The sequence below is a fragment of the Theropithecus gelada genome, chromosome 19, assembly GCF_003255815.1.
Source record: "Theropithecus gelada isolate Dixy chromosome 19, Tgel_1.0, whole genome shotgun sequence".
Classification (NCBI taxonomy): Eukaryota; Metazoa; Chordata; class Mammalia; order Primates; family Cercopithecidae; genus Theropithecus; species Theropithecus gelada.
Genome location: NC_037687.1, coordinates 11,600,760 through 11,617,435, shown reverse-complemented (window position 1 = coordinate 11,617,435; position 16,676 = coordinate 11,600,760). Strand labels below are relative to the sequence as shown.

The window sequence follows — 16,676 nt, the reverse complement described above, 5'->3', positions numbered from 1 at the left end:
TTTTTTTTTTTGAGACGGAGTCTGGCTCTGTCGCCCAGGCTGGAGTGCTGTGGCCGGATCTCAGCTCACTGCAAGCTCCGCCTCCCAGGTTCAGGCCATTCTCCCGCCTCAGCCTCCCGAGTAGCTGGGACTACAGGCGCCCGCCACTTCGCCCGGCTAGTTTTTTGTATTTTTTAGTGGAGACGGGGTTTCACCGTGTTAGCCAGGATGGTCTCGATCTCCTGACCTCGTGATCCACCCGTCTCGGCCTCCCAAAGTGCTGGGATTACAGGCTTGAGCCACCGCGCCCGGCCCACATTGCTTACATTCTCAGGGCTTCTCTCCCATGTGTTCTTTCATGATATCGAAGGGAACTAGAAGAAATGAAGGCTTTCCCACACTGCATACACTCATAGGGTTTCTCTCCCGTGTGAGTCCTTTCATGATATTGAAAAGAAGTGGAAGAAAGGCTTTTGCACATTGATTACATTGATAGGGTTTCTCCCTACAGTGAGTTTATGATATTGAAAAGAACTGGAAGTGAAAACTTTGCCACATTGCTTGCCTTCATAGGGTTTCCTTCAAGTATGAGTCTTTTCATGTCTATGAAAGGAAACAGGCAAGCTGAATGCTTTTGTGCATTCTTTACATTCATAGGGTTTCTCTCCAGTGTGTGTTCTTGCATGTATTCAAAGGATCTTGGCAGATGTGAATGCTTTCCCACAATGCTTACATTCATAGGGCTTCTCTCCTCTGTGCATCCTTTCATGTATTTGCAAAGAAGAGAAATTATGGAACACTTTTCCACATTCCTTACATTCATAGGGTTTCTCTCCAGTGTGTCCTTTTATGAATTCAAAGATTTTTGACAGATCTGAAGGCTTTCCCACATTGCTTACATTCATAGGGTTTCTCTCCAGTGTGACTCCTACCATGCTTTCGAAGGTGTGAGGTAGATGTGAAGGCTTTCCCACATTGCTTATACTCATAGGGGTTCTCTCCAGTATAAGTCCTTTCATGATATCGAAAGGAAGTGAAAGAAAAAAGGCTTTACCAAATTGCTTACATTCGTAGAGTTTCTCTCCAGTGTAAGATTTTTCATGTATTTGAAATGACTTGGCAGAATAAAAGCCTTTCCCACATATCTTACATTTATAAGGTCTTTCTACAGAGTGCATTCTTATGTGTGCTTGTGTCCTTTCGTGAATTTGACGGTTCCGGGCAGATCTGAAGGCTTTCCCACATTCCTTCCATTCATAGGGTTTCTCTCCATTGTGCGTCCTACCATGCATTCGAAGGTGTGGGGCAGATCTGAAGGTTTTCCCTCATTGGTTACACTCACAGGGTTTCTCTTCAGGGTGACTCCTACCATGCATTTGAAGGACTGAGGCAGCTCTGAAGGCTATCCCACATTGCTTGCATTTATATGGCTTCTCTCCAGTGTGAGTCCTTTCATGATATCGAAAGGAACTGGAACTAATGAACATTGCTGGCATTCAGAGAGTTTCTCTCTAGTGTGAGTTTTTTCATGTCTTTGAAACGATTTGGAACAATAAAAGCCTTTCCCACATATCTTACATTTATAACATCTTTCTCCAGAGTGTATTCTTATGTGTGTTTGTGTCCTTTCATGACTTTGAAGGTTATTCACATATCTGAAGGCTTTCCCACATTCCTTACATTCATAGGGTTTCTCTCCAGTGTGAGTTCTACTATGCACTCGAAGGTGTGAGGCAGATCTGAAGGATTTCCCACATTGCTTACACTCATAGGGTTTCTCTCCAGTGTGAGTCCTTTCATGATATCGAAGGGAACTGGAATGAGGGAAGGCTTTACCACATTGCGTGCATTTATAGGGTTTATCTCCACTGTGAATTTTTTCATGTCTTTGAAATGAATTTGCAGAACAAAAGCCTTTCCCACATATCTTACATTCATAAGGTCTTTCTCCAGAGTGCATTCTTATGTGTGTTTGAAAACTTGTAAGACAGGATAATGCTTTCCCACACTGCTTACATTCATAAAATTTTTTCCTAGAGTGGATCCTTTCATGTATACGAACGTAACGGGGACACGTGAATGCTTTCCCACATTCCTTACACTGATAAGGCTTCTCTCCCGTGTGACTCCTTTCATGTCTACGATAGGATCTGGGACTATGAAATGCTTTCCCACATTCCTGATATTCATAAGGCTTTTCTCCAGTGTGAGTTCTTTTATGTATTTGAAGGGTAGCAGAATAACTGAAAGATTTACCACATTGTTTACATTCATATGGTTTCTCTCCAGTGTGAGTTCTTTCATGGATAAGACATAAACTGAGACAATGGAAGGCTTTCCCGCAAAACTTACATTTATAAGGTCCATCCCCTTTGTGTATTACCATGTGTCTTTGAATGCTTGAATAGAAAACAAAGGTTTTTCCACATTCTTTACAAACATAGGGTTTCTCTCCAGTGTGATCCCTTTCTTGTGTTCTAAAGGAGGGGCGATATCTGAAGGCTTTTTTAGGTTGTTGACACTTACATGGCTTCGGTCCATATTTCTGATACTCATATGCCTTGTGTCCAATGTCACCTCTGATGTTCATATTAAAAGATGAGTTACCTATGCCAGCTTCTCCACACACAAAGCTGTCACATGATTTTACTTCAGGAGAAGCTTTCTTCTCCTGGAAGTTCAGCCTGTCTTCTGGAAGCTGGGTAAAAGTTTCTCCACAATGACTGTTTTCTTTAATTTCATTGACTTTCTCTTCTATGAGACTCCTGTCAAAAGTGAGAAGCACATTACAAAGGGTTTGTTTATCAGTAATTTTATATTCATCAACAAGTACTGCACTTGCATTTTTAACACCGTCCGTCAAAGTGTAGGCTTTCGGCCCTGGCTGAATTGTTTGAAGGTGATTGGACAACATATTCTACAAGGTGTCCCAGCCATAACTATTATTTTAAAAAATGTTTATATGGGACTTCTTAATACTCTTCCCAAGTAAACTATTTTACAAATACTCTGTGTCATTTTTCTTTTGTTTCAGGGTCTAGTCCTGTTGCCCACGCTGGAGTGCAGTGATATCATCATAGCTTACTGCAGCCTTAACTGGCTCAAGTGAACCTCCTGCCTCAGTCTCCTGAGTAGCTGGGACTACAGACCACAATGCCCAGCTCATTTTTTGCTGTTGTTGACTTGTGGTCTTGTTATGCTGCCCAGGCTGTTCTTGAACTGCTGGCCTCAAGCTATCCTCCTATCTCCACTTCTCAAAGGACTAGGACTACAGGATTGAGTCTACAGCCTAGGCCACATTTACATATATGTTTTTTGATCACATATTCTAAAAATAAATGAATTTGATCCTGGACTTAGTTCTTTGTTTTACTTATTTTTAATATATTGTCATATTCTAAGATTGTCTAGAGAGACACTGCTTTGTCTTGTAAGTACAAATTACCTGAAGTTTCTCCTGGGGTTTTGGTACTCATATTCAATGTTCTGGTCTTTCCAACTTTTTCCTAAAATACAGACACACAAAAATAGTCCTGAGGCATTATAAAATTGTGAAAAAATTATTAGATTCTATGCCCATGATTTACTGCAGCCATACCTCATTTATTCATCAAAGTATTTCCTGTCTATGTTCTAAATCACTCAACAGCATTGATGAGCTGGAAACACTGGTTCACTAATGGACTGAGGGAAGGAATATTGTCATTCTTACCTATAGAGGTCAGGTTCCTGAAAGTTTCCAGCATCACTTCCCTGTAGAGATTCTTCTGAAAAATATCCAGCAAAGCCCACTCCTCCTGGGTGAAGTTCACAGCCACATCCTCAAAGGCCACCGGGTCCTGAAACATCTCACATGTAGAGAGGAGGATGGGTGAGAGTGACAGCACTGGGGGCCTAGACTCTATTCTCAAGAAGTTCTCAGGATGCTGTGGACTCCAAACATTTATTCCCTGCTTTGCTCATCAGATCCCTTTCTCCCTGTGTATACTTACCTTCTTCCATAAAGCAACTTTTTTTTTTTTTGAGACAGATTTTCACTCTTGTTGCCCAGGCTGCAGCCCAGGCTGCAGTGCAATGGCGTGATGCTGGCTCACTGCTGGGGTTCAAGCACTTCTTATTCCTCAGCCTCCTGAGTAGCTAAGATTACAGGCATGTGCCACCATACCCAGCTAAGTTTGTATTTTTACTAGAGACAGGGTTTCTCCATGTTGGTCAGGCTGCCGACCTCAGGTGATCTGCTTGCCTCAGCCTCCCAAAGTGCTGGGATTACAGGCGTGAGCCACCATGCCCTGCCAGCAATTTTTTTTTTTCAAGACAGCGTCTCGTTCTGTTACCCAGGCTGGAGTGTAGTGGCACCATCTTGGCTCACTACAACGTCTTACTCCTGGGTTCATGCGATTCTCATGCCTCAGCCTCCTGAGTAGTTGAGACCACAAGCATGTGCCACAACACCTGGCTAGTTCAAAAAGCAATCATGATGCTAGAACTGAACAAAGGGTAAAGCCACAGCAGAATAGGAAAATGTGTGTATTCACTGAACCCAGGGAGAAAAGTGAGCTGCCTGGCTGTCCCTAATGTCTCTTTGGACTGTGGGTCTGCAGCACCTGTCATAATAGAGTCCTGTGAATTCATATGCAGAACAAAGTTAACATTAGCAGTCCTGAGGCCGTGTATCCTTGAAAATGCCTGTTCCCAAAGTCTAATCTTTGATGATATTGTCAGATGAAGCAGATAGCTAGCAATGAGGACGAGGGGGAGACCCTGGGAAATCTCACACCCCCAGGGACCACCTGAAACAGACATGCTAGATATAAGCAGAGAGTAGGGGAATCACCTGGGTAGAAAGAAACTTCCATTATGATGTCCAGGATTCATTCACTTTGCAGTTATCCTGTCAGAATGTAGCTAGATAGATGCTGACAGGGCAAAGGGGACATTCCTAAAAAAAAACCTGGCACTGTATGTACACAATAGGGCAAACAAGAAACTCCTAAGAGATACCCAGGTGTAATAAGCACAGATTTACCCACTATACGACCTTCCTGAGGTGGCAGTAATGAGCAATGCAGCCAATAACCTATCCATTCACGGCTGAATGGAAAAACAAAATGTGGTAAGCATATACATAAAATGGGATATTATTTATTCTTAGAAAATGACATCTTAGCCGGGCATGGTGGCTCACACCTGTAATCCCAGCACTTTGGAACGCTGAGGTGGGTGGATCGCCTGAGGGTCGGAGTTTGAGATCAGCCTGACCAGCATGGAGAAACCCCATCTCTACTAAAAATACAACATTACCCGGGTGTGGTGGCACGTGCCTGTAATCCCATCTACCCAGGAGGCTGAGGCAGGAGAATCGCTGGAACCTGGGAGACGGAGGTTGCAGTGAGTCAAGATCACGCCACTGCCCTCCAGCCTTTTTTTTTTTTTTGAGACGGAGTCTCGCTCTGTTGCCCAGGCTGGAGTGCAGTGGCCGGATCTCAGCTCACTGCAAGCTCTGCCTCCCGGATTTACGCCATTCTCCTGCCTCAGCCTCTCGAGTAGCTGGGACTACGGGCGCCCGCCACCTCGCCCGGCTAGTTTTTTGTATTTTTTAGTAGAGACAGGATTTCACCGTGTTAGCCAGGATGGTCTCGATCTCCTGACCTCGTGATCCGCCCATCTCGGCCTCCCAAAGTGCTGGGATTACAGGCTTGAGCCACCGCGCCCGGCTCAGTCTTAAAAAAATAAAAAAATAAAAAAATAACAAACCAATCTTTCCAAGTATACCTCCCCCTAAAGAATGTAATTATGGCAAACATATGACAGGATGCTCTACATTACATGTCATTAAAGAGCAAATGAAAACAGGCCAGGCGCAGTGGCTCACGTCTGTAATCCAGCCCTTTGGGAAGCTGAGGCGGGTGGATCACCTGAGGTCAAAAGTTTTGAGACCAGCCTGGCCAACATGGCGAAATCCTGTCTCTAGTAATAATACAAACAGCGGCCATGCGTGGCAGCGTACATCTGTCATCCCAGCTACTCGGGAGGCTGAGTAAGGAGAATCACTTGAACCTGGGAGGCAGAGGCTGTAGTGAGCTGAGATTGCGACATTGTACTCCGGTCTAGGCAACAAGAATGAAACTCCGTCTCCAAAGGAAAAAAAAAAAAGGAAAACAACAATGAAGCACCAGCAAATAAGCAAATACCTGGTGGAGTAGCTAAAATCCAAAACACTGACACTTCCTAATGCCAATGACAGTGAACTCTCCTTCACTATGGATGTGAATGGAAAATTCTACAGCCCATTTGGAAGACAGTCCGCGGAGCTCTGAAGAAAATAAGCGTGGTCTTACTGATTCAGTAGTCTCACTCCTACATATTGACCTAAATGAACTGAAAACTGATGTCCACACAAAAGTCCTCCCACAAATGCTTTTAGAAGCCTTACTCACAACTGCCAAAAACTAGACTCAAACAAGGTGAGTCTTTAAAAAAAAAAAAAAAAAAGACAAGGTCTCACACTGTATCTACCAGGCTGGTCTCTAACTTCTGGCCTCAAGCAATCTTCTCACCTCAGTCTCCCACATGCTGGGAACTCAGGGATGAGGCATCACACCAGGCTCAAGATGAGCCTTTCAACAGGTGAATAAAGAAACAAACTATGGTAACACTGTACAATGGAATGTTACTCAGTGATGAAAGAAAATGAGTGGCCCTGGCAGGTGCAGTGGCTCCCACCTGTAATCCCAGCACTTTGGGAGGCCGAGGCGGGTGGATCACCTGAGGTCAGGAGTTCGAGACCAGCCTCAACATGGAGAAATCCCGTCTGTACTAAAAATACAAAATTAGCCAGGTGTGGTGGCACACGCCTGTAATCCCAGCTATTCGGGAGGCTGAGGCAGGAGAATCGCTTGAACCCGGGAGGCAGAGGTTGCGGTGAGCCGAGATCGTGCCATTGCACTCCAGCCTGGGCAACAAGAGCAAAACTCCATCTCAAAAAAAAAAAAAAGAAGAAAAAAAAAAAGAAGAAAATGAGTGGCCGGACATGGTGGCTCACAAGTGGAATTCAGGCACTTTGGGAAGCTGAGGTGGGAGGATCACCTGAGCTGGGAGTTTTACATCCTGTCTTTAACAAAACAAAAATCTTTAGATAAATAAAGAAAAATAAAAAATAAATGAGTTGTCAAGCAACAAAGATATTTAGAGACCTTCAATGCATATTTTTACATGAAGGAAGCAAGTCTGAAATGGCCACTTACAGTATCATTCCAAATATGTGATATTCTGGAAAATGCAAAACTCTAGAGGCAGGAACATCATCATTTGCTTCCAGGGATAAACAGGGATGGCAAAAGAGTGAGGAGAAGGTATGATTAGAAGGAGCACAGGGGAGTTTGAGGGCAGTGAAACGCTTCTGTATAAGACTGTGATGGTGAATACATGACACATGTAGTTGTCTTTTTTTTTTTTTTTTTTTTTTGAGACAGAGTTTTGCTCTTTTTGCCCAGGCTGGAGTACAGTGGCGCGATCTCGGCTCACCGCAACCTCTGCCTCCCGGGTTCAAGCGATTCTCCTGCCTCAGCCTCCTGAGTAGCTGGGATTACAGGCATCTGCCACCACCCCGGCTAATTTTGTATTTTTAGTAGAGACGGGGTTTCTCCATGTTGATCAGGCTAGTCTTGAACTCCCGATCTCAGGTGATCCACCTGCCTCAGCCTCCCAAAGTGCTGGGATTACAAGCGTGAGCCACCGCGCCTGGCCAGTTGTCTTAAACTACAGAACAAAAGAGTTAAGTTTAATGTAAAAGATGGACTTTAGGTAATAATAGCATTGGCTTCTTCAATTTTCATCATGTTCACATGTAATATATTCTTGCTTCAGTTGTAGGATACACTACACAAAGTCGATATGGTTTCTTTGGTTTAAAACTATTTTTTTTTTTTTTTGAAACAGGGTCTTGCTATGTTGCCTAGGCTGGCCTCCAACACTGGAGTTCAAGCTATCCTCCTGCTTCGGCCTCCCTAAGTGGTAGGATTACAGGTATGAGGCACAGCACCTGGCCAGTCAAGATGTTTAAAATACAGGGAACAATGAGCCTGGAAGAAAAATGCAGGAACTCTGTGGATTATCTGCCCAATGTTTTGGGTAAACAACCACTGTTCTAAATAATAAAATCAACTAAGAAAGTGAATTAATTATCATTCTGTATAAGGTTCCATATAACTGAGTTAAAATAAAATCTGATATAAAAAATCACGTATTGGTTATCATTTGCATAAAAAACATGCAAAAATAAAACATACTGATGAGGATGCGTACCCAGGTTGTGAAAGTAGGAGGAAAAGTAAGGCAATTATCTTACCATTCCCAATACTGGCTCCATCATTATTATTTGAATTCATTGTGCCATTCTTTTATGTATTTATTGCATATGTAACAGTTTTAGTAAGTTTCTAGAATGCACACTCTATACAGAAATAAATCTCAGTGAATTTTAATTATCAGCAACAATCTGCTGGACATAATTTTTAAAAGACAGCATACCCTATTGAAACTAATTTTTTTCTTGTTTCTTTTCTTTTCTTTTTTTTGAAACAGGGTCTCATTCTGCTTCCCAGGCTAGAGTGTAGTGGTGCAATCATAGCTCACTGCATCCTCGAACTCTCAGACTCAACAGATCCTTCTACCTCAGCCTCCTGAGTAGCTGGGACTACAGGCACACATCACAATGACGAGGTAATTTTTTGTATAGGCAAAGTTAGCCATGTTGCCAACACTAGAATAATCTCTTTATTTATTTATTTATTTTTTTGAGATGGAGTGCAATGGAGCAATCTTGGCTCACTGCAACCTTGGCCTCCCGGGTTCAAGTGATTTTCCTGCCTCAGCCTCCTGACTAGCTGGGATTACAGGCATGCGCCACCAGGCCTGGCTAATTTTGCATTTTTAGTAGAGACAGGGTTTCTCCATGTTCATGAGGCTGATCTCGAACTCCTGACCTCAGGTGATCCGCCCACCTCCGCTTCCCAAATATTGGGATTACAGGCATGAGCCACCATGCCCAACCACTAATTTCTATTAAAACTAATTTTCTTGAAGTCCAAAAAAGTCTCAGGAAGGATATAAAATGATTCTTATGTAAAAAGTCTACACTGAAAAACATCAATATAAAATGAAATAAATGGAAAAATATCATGTGTCCTTAAAAGGAGATTAAATAGCACTATGATGTAACCTTTCTGAAATGTGACTACAGTTATATTTTATTCCATGAAATTTACAAGGCAGTTTGTTTTTTCACTAAAATTAAGGAAAAACTACTTCTAAAAACTGAACTACAAGACAATGACTAAGAATAGCCAAGATGCTCTACAGAATATGGTTGGGGGGTGTTATGGCGTGAATATTTGCATCACTCCAAAAAAATCACACATTAATAACCTACCCCCCAATATAGTATTAGAAGTTGACATCTCTGAAAAGTCATTAGGATTAGATGACAGCATAAGAGTCGATCCTTTCTGAATAAGATTAGTGCTCTTATAAGAAGACACAGGAGAGCCGGCTTCCTCTTTTCTATCATGTGAAGAAACCACAAGAAGATGACCATCTGCAAACCAGGAAGCGGGCCCTTACCGGACACTAGATCTGCCAGCTCCCCGAACGTACACTTCACAACCTCAAGAACTGCCAGAAATAAATGTTTATTCTTTAAGTCACCCAGTCTATGGTAATTTGATACAGCAGCCCAAGATAACTAAGATAGAGAGGCAATACACCCACCCACTAAACACCATAGCTTTGAACTCTATACTAATTAAGAGAAAATGGTATTATCAGAGAGATGGAAAGATAGGCCAATGGAAAACAGCAAATTGTGAAACCAGGGCATCTAGTTTTTTGTTTGCTTGTTTTTGTTTTTTTTATACCGGAGTTTCACTCTTATTGCCCAGGCTGGAGAGCAATGGTGTGATCTCGGCTCACTGCAACCTCCACCTCCCAGGTTCACAGGATTCTCCTGTTTCAGCCAACCGAGCAGCTGGGATTACAGCCATGCACCACCAAACTCGGCTAATTTTGTACCTTTAGTAGTGACGGGGTTTCACCAGATTGGTCAGGCTGATCTTGAACTCCTGACCTCGGGTGGGCCTCCCGCCTCAGCCTCCCAAAGTGCTGGGATTACAGGCGTGAGCCACCGTGCCCAGTCTGGGCATCTGTTTAAGGTAATGTGAGGCCGGGCGCGGTGGCTCAAGCCTGTAATCCCAGCACTTTGGGAGGCCGAGACGGGCGGATCACGAGGTCAGGAGATCGAGACCATCCTGGCTAACATGGTGAAACCCCGTCTCTACTAAAAAGTGCAAAAAAACTAGCCGGGCGAGGTGGCGGGCGCCTGTAGTCCCAGCTACTCGGGAGGCTGAGGCAGGAGAATGGCGTAAACCCGGGAGGCGGAGCTTGCAGTGAGCTGAGATCCGGCCACTGCACCCCAGCCTGGGCGACAGAGCGAGACTCCGTCTCAAAAAAAAAAAAAAAAAAAGGTAATGTGAAACTACGACAAACCAGGTATTGTCAGCCAATGATACAAGTGGTGAACACTTAACAGAAAAAGCAGGGACAAATGGTTCTCTACCGGAGAATAATGAATCTGCTACTCATCATCTCCATATACAATAATTTAATTAATTCTAGAGCTGCCGGATATGGTGAGTTCTTATAATTATATGTTACCTTAGCATGCATTTTCTTTATGGATTTAACTTTCTCATAATGGAAGAAAACTTTATCCAAACTCAACAGAGTTTCTAGTTCTCCACCTCCTCCCAGTTCCTCCATGGGGTCAACTCACATATATTTCTTACACGACTGCATTCTGGTGACCACCTCCCTGTGGGACAGCTAGATACAACCAATTTGAGTTGTCCCACTAACCCTTACACTCCACATGGATGGCACAGACCAGCTCTTAATCACAGTGCGACTTCACAGAACTAGTGCCTGCTTGCTCTAAATCCACCAGAAACAACTCCCCGAGACACCTCCTTGGTCAATTCCCTGGACCCTGAGAAAAGCTTTGGCCCACAGGTCCCTGTCTGTCCTGCTCTCCACCTGCTGGTTGAATGTGCATCCTGGATGTTCCCCCCACTCTGTGTTGCTCTGCAGGTGTGCTGCCCTCATCTCCTGGGATTGTGAGCAGTGCACTGTGATGTCATGGGCTTTGTTGAGTTGTCTCTTCTGTGTCTCACTGACCTACGCAATCATTCTTGGATTTGGCCCTAGTGAAAAATGCAATGTAAAGTTACTTTGAAACACTCAAGCTGCAATGTATGAACAATTCTTTACAAGAGACAAGCCCACAGAGGGGCAGTGCTGGCTGGAACACAGTGATGTCTGACTCATGTGTCAGCACAGGTCACCCTGTCACACGAGACATCTCTCCACCCCATCCTCCTCACCGAAGCGCTCAATGACTACTTTCCACCAACACCGCACTGTACCCCGCTGTGTACCCACTTCCATATTCTGATTTGCAGGCTACTGGTCCACCCTGCTGGGGTGGGCTTTCCTTGTGTTTTGGGGTTTTGTTTCCCTTCACAGTTGACACAATCCAGAGGACAGGAATCATCTCTCCTTTCCCTCAATAGCACCATCCAACTGGCTGAGCAGCCGTGTGTCTCCAACTTATAAAAACTGGGGTTAGGAAAGAAAAGCTGAGCATCTCCAGGGCTTGGCTATCTAGATGCAGAGTATACCAGGAGTCTCCCTGCACCAGAAGGCATTCAGCTGCTCTCTTGGGAGTCCCCATTCTCCTACCTTACTCTGTCCCCTGGGAGGAGAGACCCAGGGGCTGATACGAGGCCCTCCAAGACACAGAGCAGCTGTGGGCATATTAGGTCACCCCAATTCTGCCACCCAGGACCAAGAAAACATAGGAGAGTGCACTGACGACACAATACCCTTTGAAGTTTCCAAAGGGGAGCCTCAACCAAAAGACAATCTGATAAAATGTGTTTCCACAACAGAGGAAAGGAGAAGCATGCATATTTTGACAGGAAAGTGTCTGGTGGTGACTCTCTGAACATTTCACATGAGAGGAAAGGAGAAGTGCTCAATGACTGTTTCCCACCAACACTGCATTCTGTCCCCTGTGTACCCCCTTGTATATTTTGCTTTGCAGGCTATTGCTGCACCCCGTTGGAGTGGCCTTTCCTTGTCTTTTGGGATATTTCTCTCTTCACAGTTGAGACAATCCAGAAGACAGGATCATTTCTCCTTTTCCTCAATAGCAACATCCAACTGGCTGATGGCCATGTGTCTCCAATTAATGGAAACTGGAGTTGGGAGAGAGAAGCTGAGCACCCCAAGAATTGGTTATTTAGATGAAGAGTATACCAGGCATCTCCTCCACCATTAGTCATTCAGGGGCTCCCTCAGGAGGCCCTACTCCCCTAGGCACTGATGGCCACTAGACCCTCCAGGAGACAGGGCAGTCGTGGGGATTTTGAGTCATCCCCAGGCCGTTCTAAAACCCAAAACCTGGAAAAGATAGGAGGTTGCAGGTCTGGGCACGGTGGCTCATGCCTGTAATCCCAGCACTCTGGGAGGCCGAGGCGGGCGGATCACGAGGTCAGGAGATCCAGAACATCCTTGCTAACACGGTGAAACCCCATCTCTACTAAAAATACAAAACATTATCCGGTGTGGTGGCGGGCGCCTGTAGTCCCAGCTACTCGAGAGGCTGAGGCAGGAGAATGGCATGAACCCGCAAAGTGGAGCTCACAGTGAGCTGAGATAGTGCCACTGCACTCCAGCCTGGGAGACAGAGCGAGACTCCGATTCAAAAAAAAAAAAAGGATACGAGGGTGTACTGAAGACACATCACCCTGTAAAGTTTCCAGAAAGGAACCTCATCCCGAAGACATTCTGATAAGGTTGGTAAGGTGTCTGTGTCTAGGAAAGATAAGAGGAGGAGAGGCAGAAAGGTTTTCTCGGGAAAATGTCTAGTGGTGATTCTCTGCTTTCCTGTCATGTGAAATGTCCGGAAACAGATTTTACTGCAAGCCCTTGAAGAGTTAGGCTGTTGTATGAGGGTGGAGGATTTGAGGCCCTGCATCCCATACATCTGGAAATGGTAGGGGGAAACCACTTGCCCTGGAAAGTGTGAAAAAATTTAAATAAGAAGCAATGAGACCAAACTGTGTGTAGTATCCTAAGGTCCTACCTAAGGACACTAAAATCAAATTTAAATAAAACTCTTGAAAAGTACTAATTTATAGGGAAATGAAATTTATGCTTAAGCAGGCACAATCCAACAATTAACCTGTGATTACATGACTAGAAATCTTCTACCTATATAGGCTGTGTGAACAAGTAAGTCAGGCCAGGTGTGGTGGCTCACTCCTGTAATCCCAACACTTTGGAAGGCCAAGGTAGACGGCTCACTTGAGGCCAGGAGTTTGAGACCAGCCTGGCCAACATGGCAAAACCCCGCCTTTATTAATAATAAAAAAATTAGCTGAGTGTGGTGGTATGCACCTGTAATCCCAGCTACTTGGGAGGCTGAGGCAGGAGAATTACTTTAACCCAGGAGGCAGAGGCTGTGGTAGGCCAAGATTGTACCACTGCACTCCAGTCTGGGTGACAGAGTGAGACCCTGTCTCAAAAAAAATATCGAAAAGCAAACAAAAAAAACACAAGTAATTCAAAAATTTAATCTGGTAGATCTCTAAATTATCTTGAAGCAACGTGATCATGGAGTTGAGTTACGTGATACACAGCTTTCACATAGCCAGCTGGAACTCTCCTTTTCCTGATTACAGATTCACCTTCTTTCTTACCTATACTGTTTCGTAAAATGTTGTAAATGACTGAAGGAAAACAGGAAAGTCCCTTTCCCTCGTCACTATTTTTTTTTAATTTAATATGATTTTTCATAATTGAGATGGGGGTCTCATTATGTTGCCCACGCTGGTCTTGAACTCCTGACATCAAGCCATCCACCTGCCTCGGCCTCCCAGAGTGCTGGGGTTCCGGGTGTGAGTCATCCTGCCAGGCCCCTCTTTACTACTGATCTCTAGAGTAAACTAACTTCCCTCTTTACTTCCTCACACAAAGATTTCATGCCTGTCACATTGTCTTCAGCTGGAATGTTAAATTCACTCTTTTAAATTGAAAAGGAAATAAAAACCAGCTAGAAAGAAAACAAGCTTTGGGAGAAAAAAGCAAACCATAATGAATGAGGTTGTTAGCCAGGTGCAGTGGCTCACGCCTGTAATCCCAGCAATTTTGAAGGCCAAAGAAGGAAGACTGTTAGAGGCCAGGAGCTAGAGACCAGCCTGAGCAACGTATCGAGACCTCACGTCCGGAAAAAAATAAAAAATTAGCCAGGTGTGGTAGTGGGCAACTATAGTCTCAGGTCCTTCGGGAGGCGGAGGTGCTTGAGCCGGGGAGGTCAAGGCTGCAGTAAGCCATGATCGCACCACTGCTCCAGCCTGGGCCACAAAACAAGACATTGTTTCAAAAATAATAATTAAACTGTTGTATCTCATACATCAGCCTTCTATGGAAAACGTAATCCTGTTGTATTTATTTGCCTTTTGCCTATATAAGTGTTAGGGAAGCAGGTGCCTAGGGGAGCCAGAATAACACCAATTTAAGTTCAGCTCCATCTTGAGACTAACAAGAAACACTCCTTGCCAGTCACAACCCATGATCATCAAATGTTTCCCATGAAGGAAACAGCCTGAAGATGCCTGCAAGTATCCTTACAGTCCCACAACAGAATGTCCCGATGTCCCAATACCCGTAACAGTATGTGCTTTCAAGATAATTATAGTTCTTTTTTTGTTTGTTTTGTTTTGGGTTTTGTTTTTTTGTTTTGTTTTGTTTTGTTTTTGAGACGGAGTCTCGCTCTGTCGCCCAGGCTGGAGTGCAGTGACCGGATCTCGGCTCACTGCAAGCTCCGCCTCCCGGGTTCACGCCATTCTCCTGCCTCTGCCTCCCGAGTAACTGGGACTACAGGCGCCCGCCACCTCACCCGGCTAGTTTTTTTGTATTTTTTTTAGTAGAGACGGGGTTTCACCGTGTTAGCCAGGATGGTCTCGATCTCCTGACCTCGTGAGCCGCCTGCCTCGTCCTCCCAAAGTGCTGGGGTTACAGGCGTGACCCACCGCGCCCGGCCAGACCCTATTTAATTTTAAGCCTTAGCCAATCGAGTTAGCTTAGATTGTGAAGTCCAACCCTAGCCAATGAGGAAAGGACACAGAAGTCCTAGGAACTGCGTTAAGGATAAAAACCCCTGTCCTACCCCGCTCGGTGTGCTCTTGCGATCATCCGTGACTGGCGCAAGCTGCACACTTATGTACAAATAAATGTGCCTTGCTGAGGAATTTTCTGCTTAGATGCTGGTTTTCTTTGTGGCACCGGGCACTTGTTTCTAACAAACCCCATACCCGAGGCGGGATCCCCCCATATCCCTCCCGTGGCCCCCGCATAATGTGGGGAGACGCGGAGCCGAGGGCGCGGAGCTGCCCAGATTGGGCTCCGGGGCAGGGCAGCAGTTGCCGTGCAGGGACGGGGCAGGACGCCCGGGGTCCCGGCTGCCGGCCCAGCCTCACTCTGCGGCCGAGGGGACTCGTGTCCCAGACCCCGGAGTCGCGGCGTGGAGGCCCGGGTCCCGCCTCAGCCCGTTCTGGCCGATTCCAGCCCCTCTCCCAGTCGCCCGGACGCAGCCCCCTCACACACACCATTTCTCGGCTTCCAGGGTGTTCCGGCGTCCTCTGCGTGGCTCCCGCGACTAGTGTAGGTCACAGTGCAGGTTACAGAGCGACAGAAGCTCTGGTGGAGGAACCTGGTCCCTCTCGGAGCAAGAGCACCGAGTTCCTCACCGCAGCCTGCACAGCACCAAAGGAAAGGACGAAGGGCGACTGTCCCCTCCCCCTTCCCCGGACGGACTGCTGACAGGGCCCCGCCCCAGCACCGCTGATTGGATGGGGCGCCAGGCCCCGCCTCCTCCGTCCTGAGTGACAGCAAAAGCCCTGGGTAACCGGGTCCTGCAGATCCTGTCTGACTTGTTCCGGCCACAGCGTCTCTAAGCGAGCGCCTTCCTTGCGCCCTGGTTATCGGATATTTGCATTTCAAGGCGACTTGCTCCTCACTGTTAGAAGAGGCACTGTTAGCTTCCTCATTCAAGGAGCTGTCCCTGCTCCTTCCTTCTGCACGGGATCACAAGTGTATGCAGGGCATTTCAGACTCAGTGTTCAATGGAGAGAGACGCTTGCCTCAGAGCAGGAGGGGAGCCCAGACCAGGCAAGAGGCATGACTGCACCAGGAGAGAGAGGCAGATGTCTTTCAGGGTGCGGGAAATGGGATGAGGCATGGCCAAGGCTTCCTCACATTGCTATGGACTGCTGCAAGGTTTTCCTTGTAAGAGAGCTAACCAAGCCAGAACGTATTAAAGATTTAGAGGCTCTCAGTACTATGTATATCTATCCCTGGTGCATTGACAGTGACTGAAGACCCATTTTTCAGGACACGCTGTGTAGGACTGAACCAGGGAACATGATATAGCATGGTACTTTTATCTCACATATAACCCCCAAGGAGCAGGGTTAACTGAAATGAAAGATGGTCTCAGGGGAAGCTGTAAATGAGAAATTCTGTAATAGAAATTATGACTTAGGCAGGCCGGGTGCGGTGGCTCATGCTTGTAATCCCAG

At 45.6% G+C, this 16,676-nt stretch overlaps 3 protein-coding genes across 4 annotated transcripts in view; all 3 read right to left on the bottom strand.

The window, feature by feature from the left end:
• Positions 1–16,676, bottom strand: part of LOC112611850 (zinc finger protein 136) — a 520,810-nt gene that overhangs the window by 291,084 nt on the left and 213,050 nt on the right. The gene's annotated exons all lie outside the window — the stretch shown is intronic.
• LOC112611856 (zinc finger protein 440-like) lies at positions 661–1,292 on the bottom strand. Its single transcript, XM_025365801.1, has one exon. It carries the CDS (start codon positions 1,269–1,271, stop codon positions 669–671), a length of 603 nt encoding a protein of 200 aa, XP_025221586.1. The 5' UTR covers positions 1,272–1,292; the 3' UTR covers positions 661–668.
• On the bottom strand, positions 1,160–15,870 carry LOC112611853 (zinc finger protein 440). Of its 2 annotated transcripts, XM_025365796.1 has the most exons (4): positions 15,705–15,870; positions 3,692–3,827; positions 3,425–3,485; positions 1,160–2,744 (listed from the first exon to the last, which is right to left on the bottom strand). In XM_025365796.1, exons 1-4 carry the CDS (start codon positions 15,705–15,707, stop codon positions 1,382–1,384), a joined length of 1,563 nt encoding a protein of 520 aa, XP_025221581.1. In that variant the 5' UTR covers positions 15,708–15,870; the 3' UTR covers positions 1,160–1,381. The 2 variants fall into 2 exon arrangements, with proteins under 2 accessions (XP_025221581.1, XP_025221582.1); XM_025365797.1 differs by lacking the exon at positions 3,692–3,827 and having other exon boundaries at positions 1,193–2,744; positions 15,705–15,862.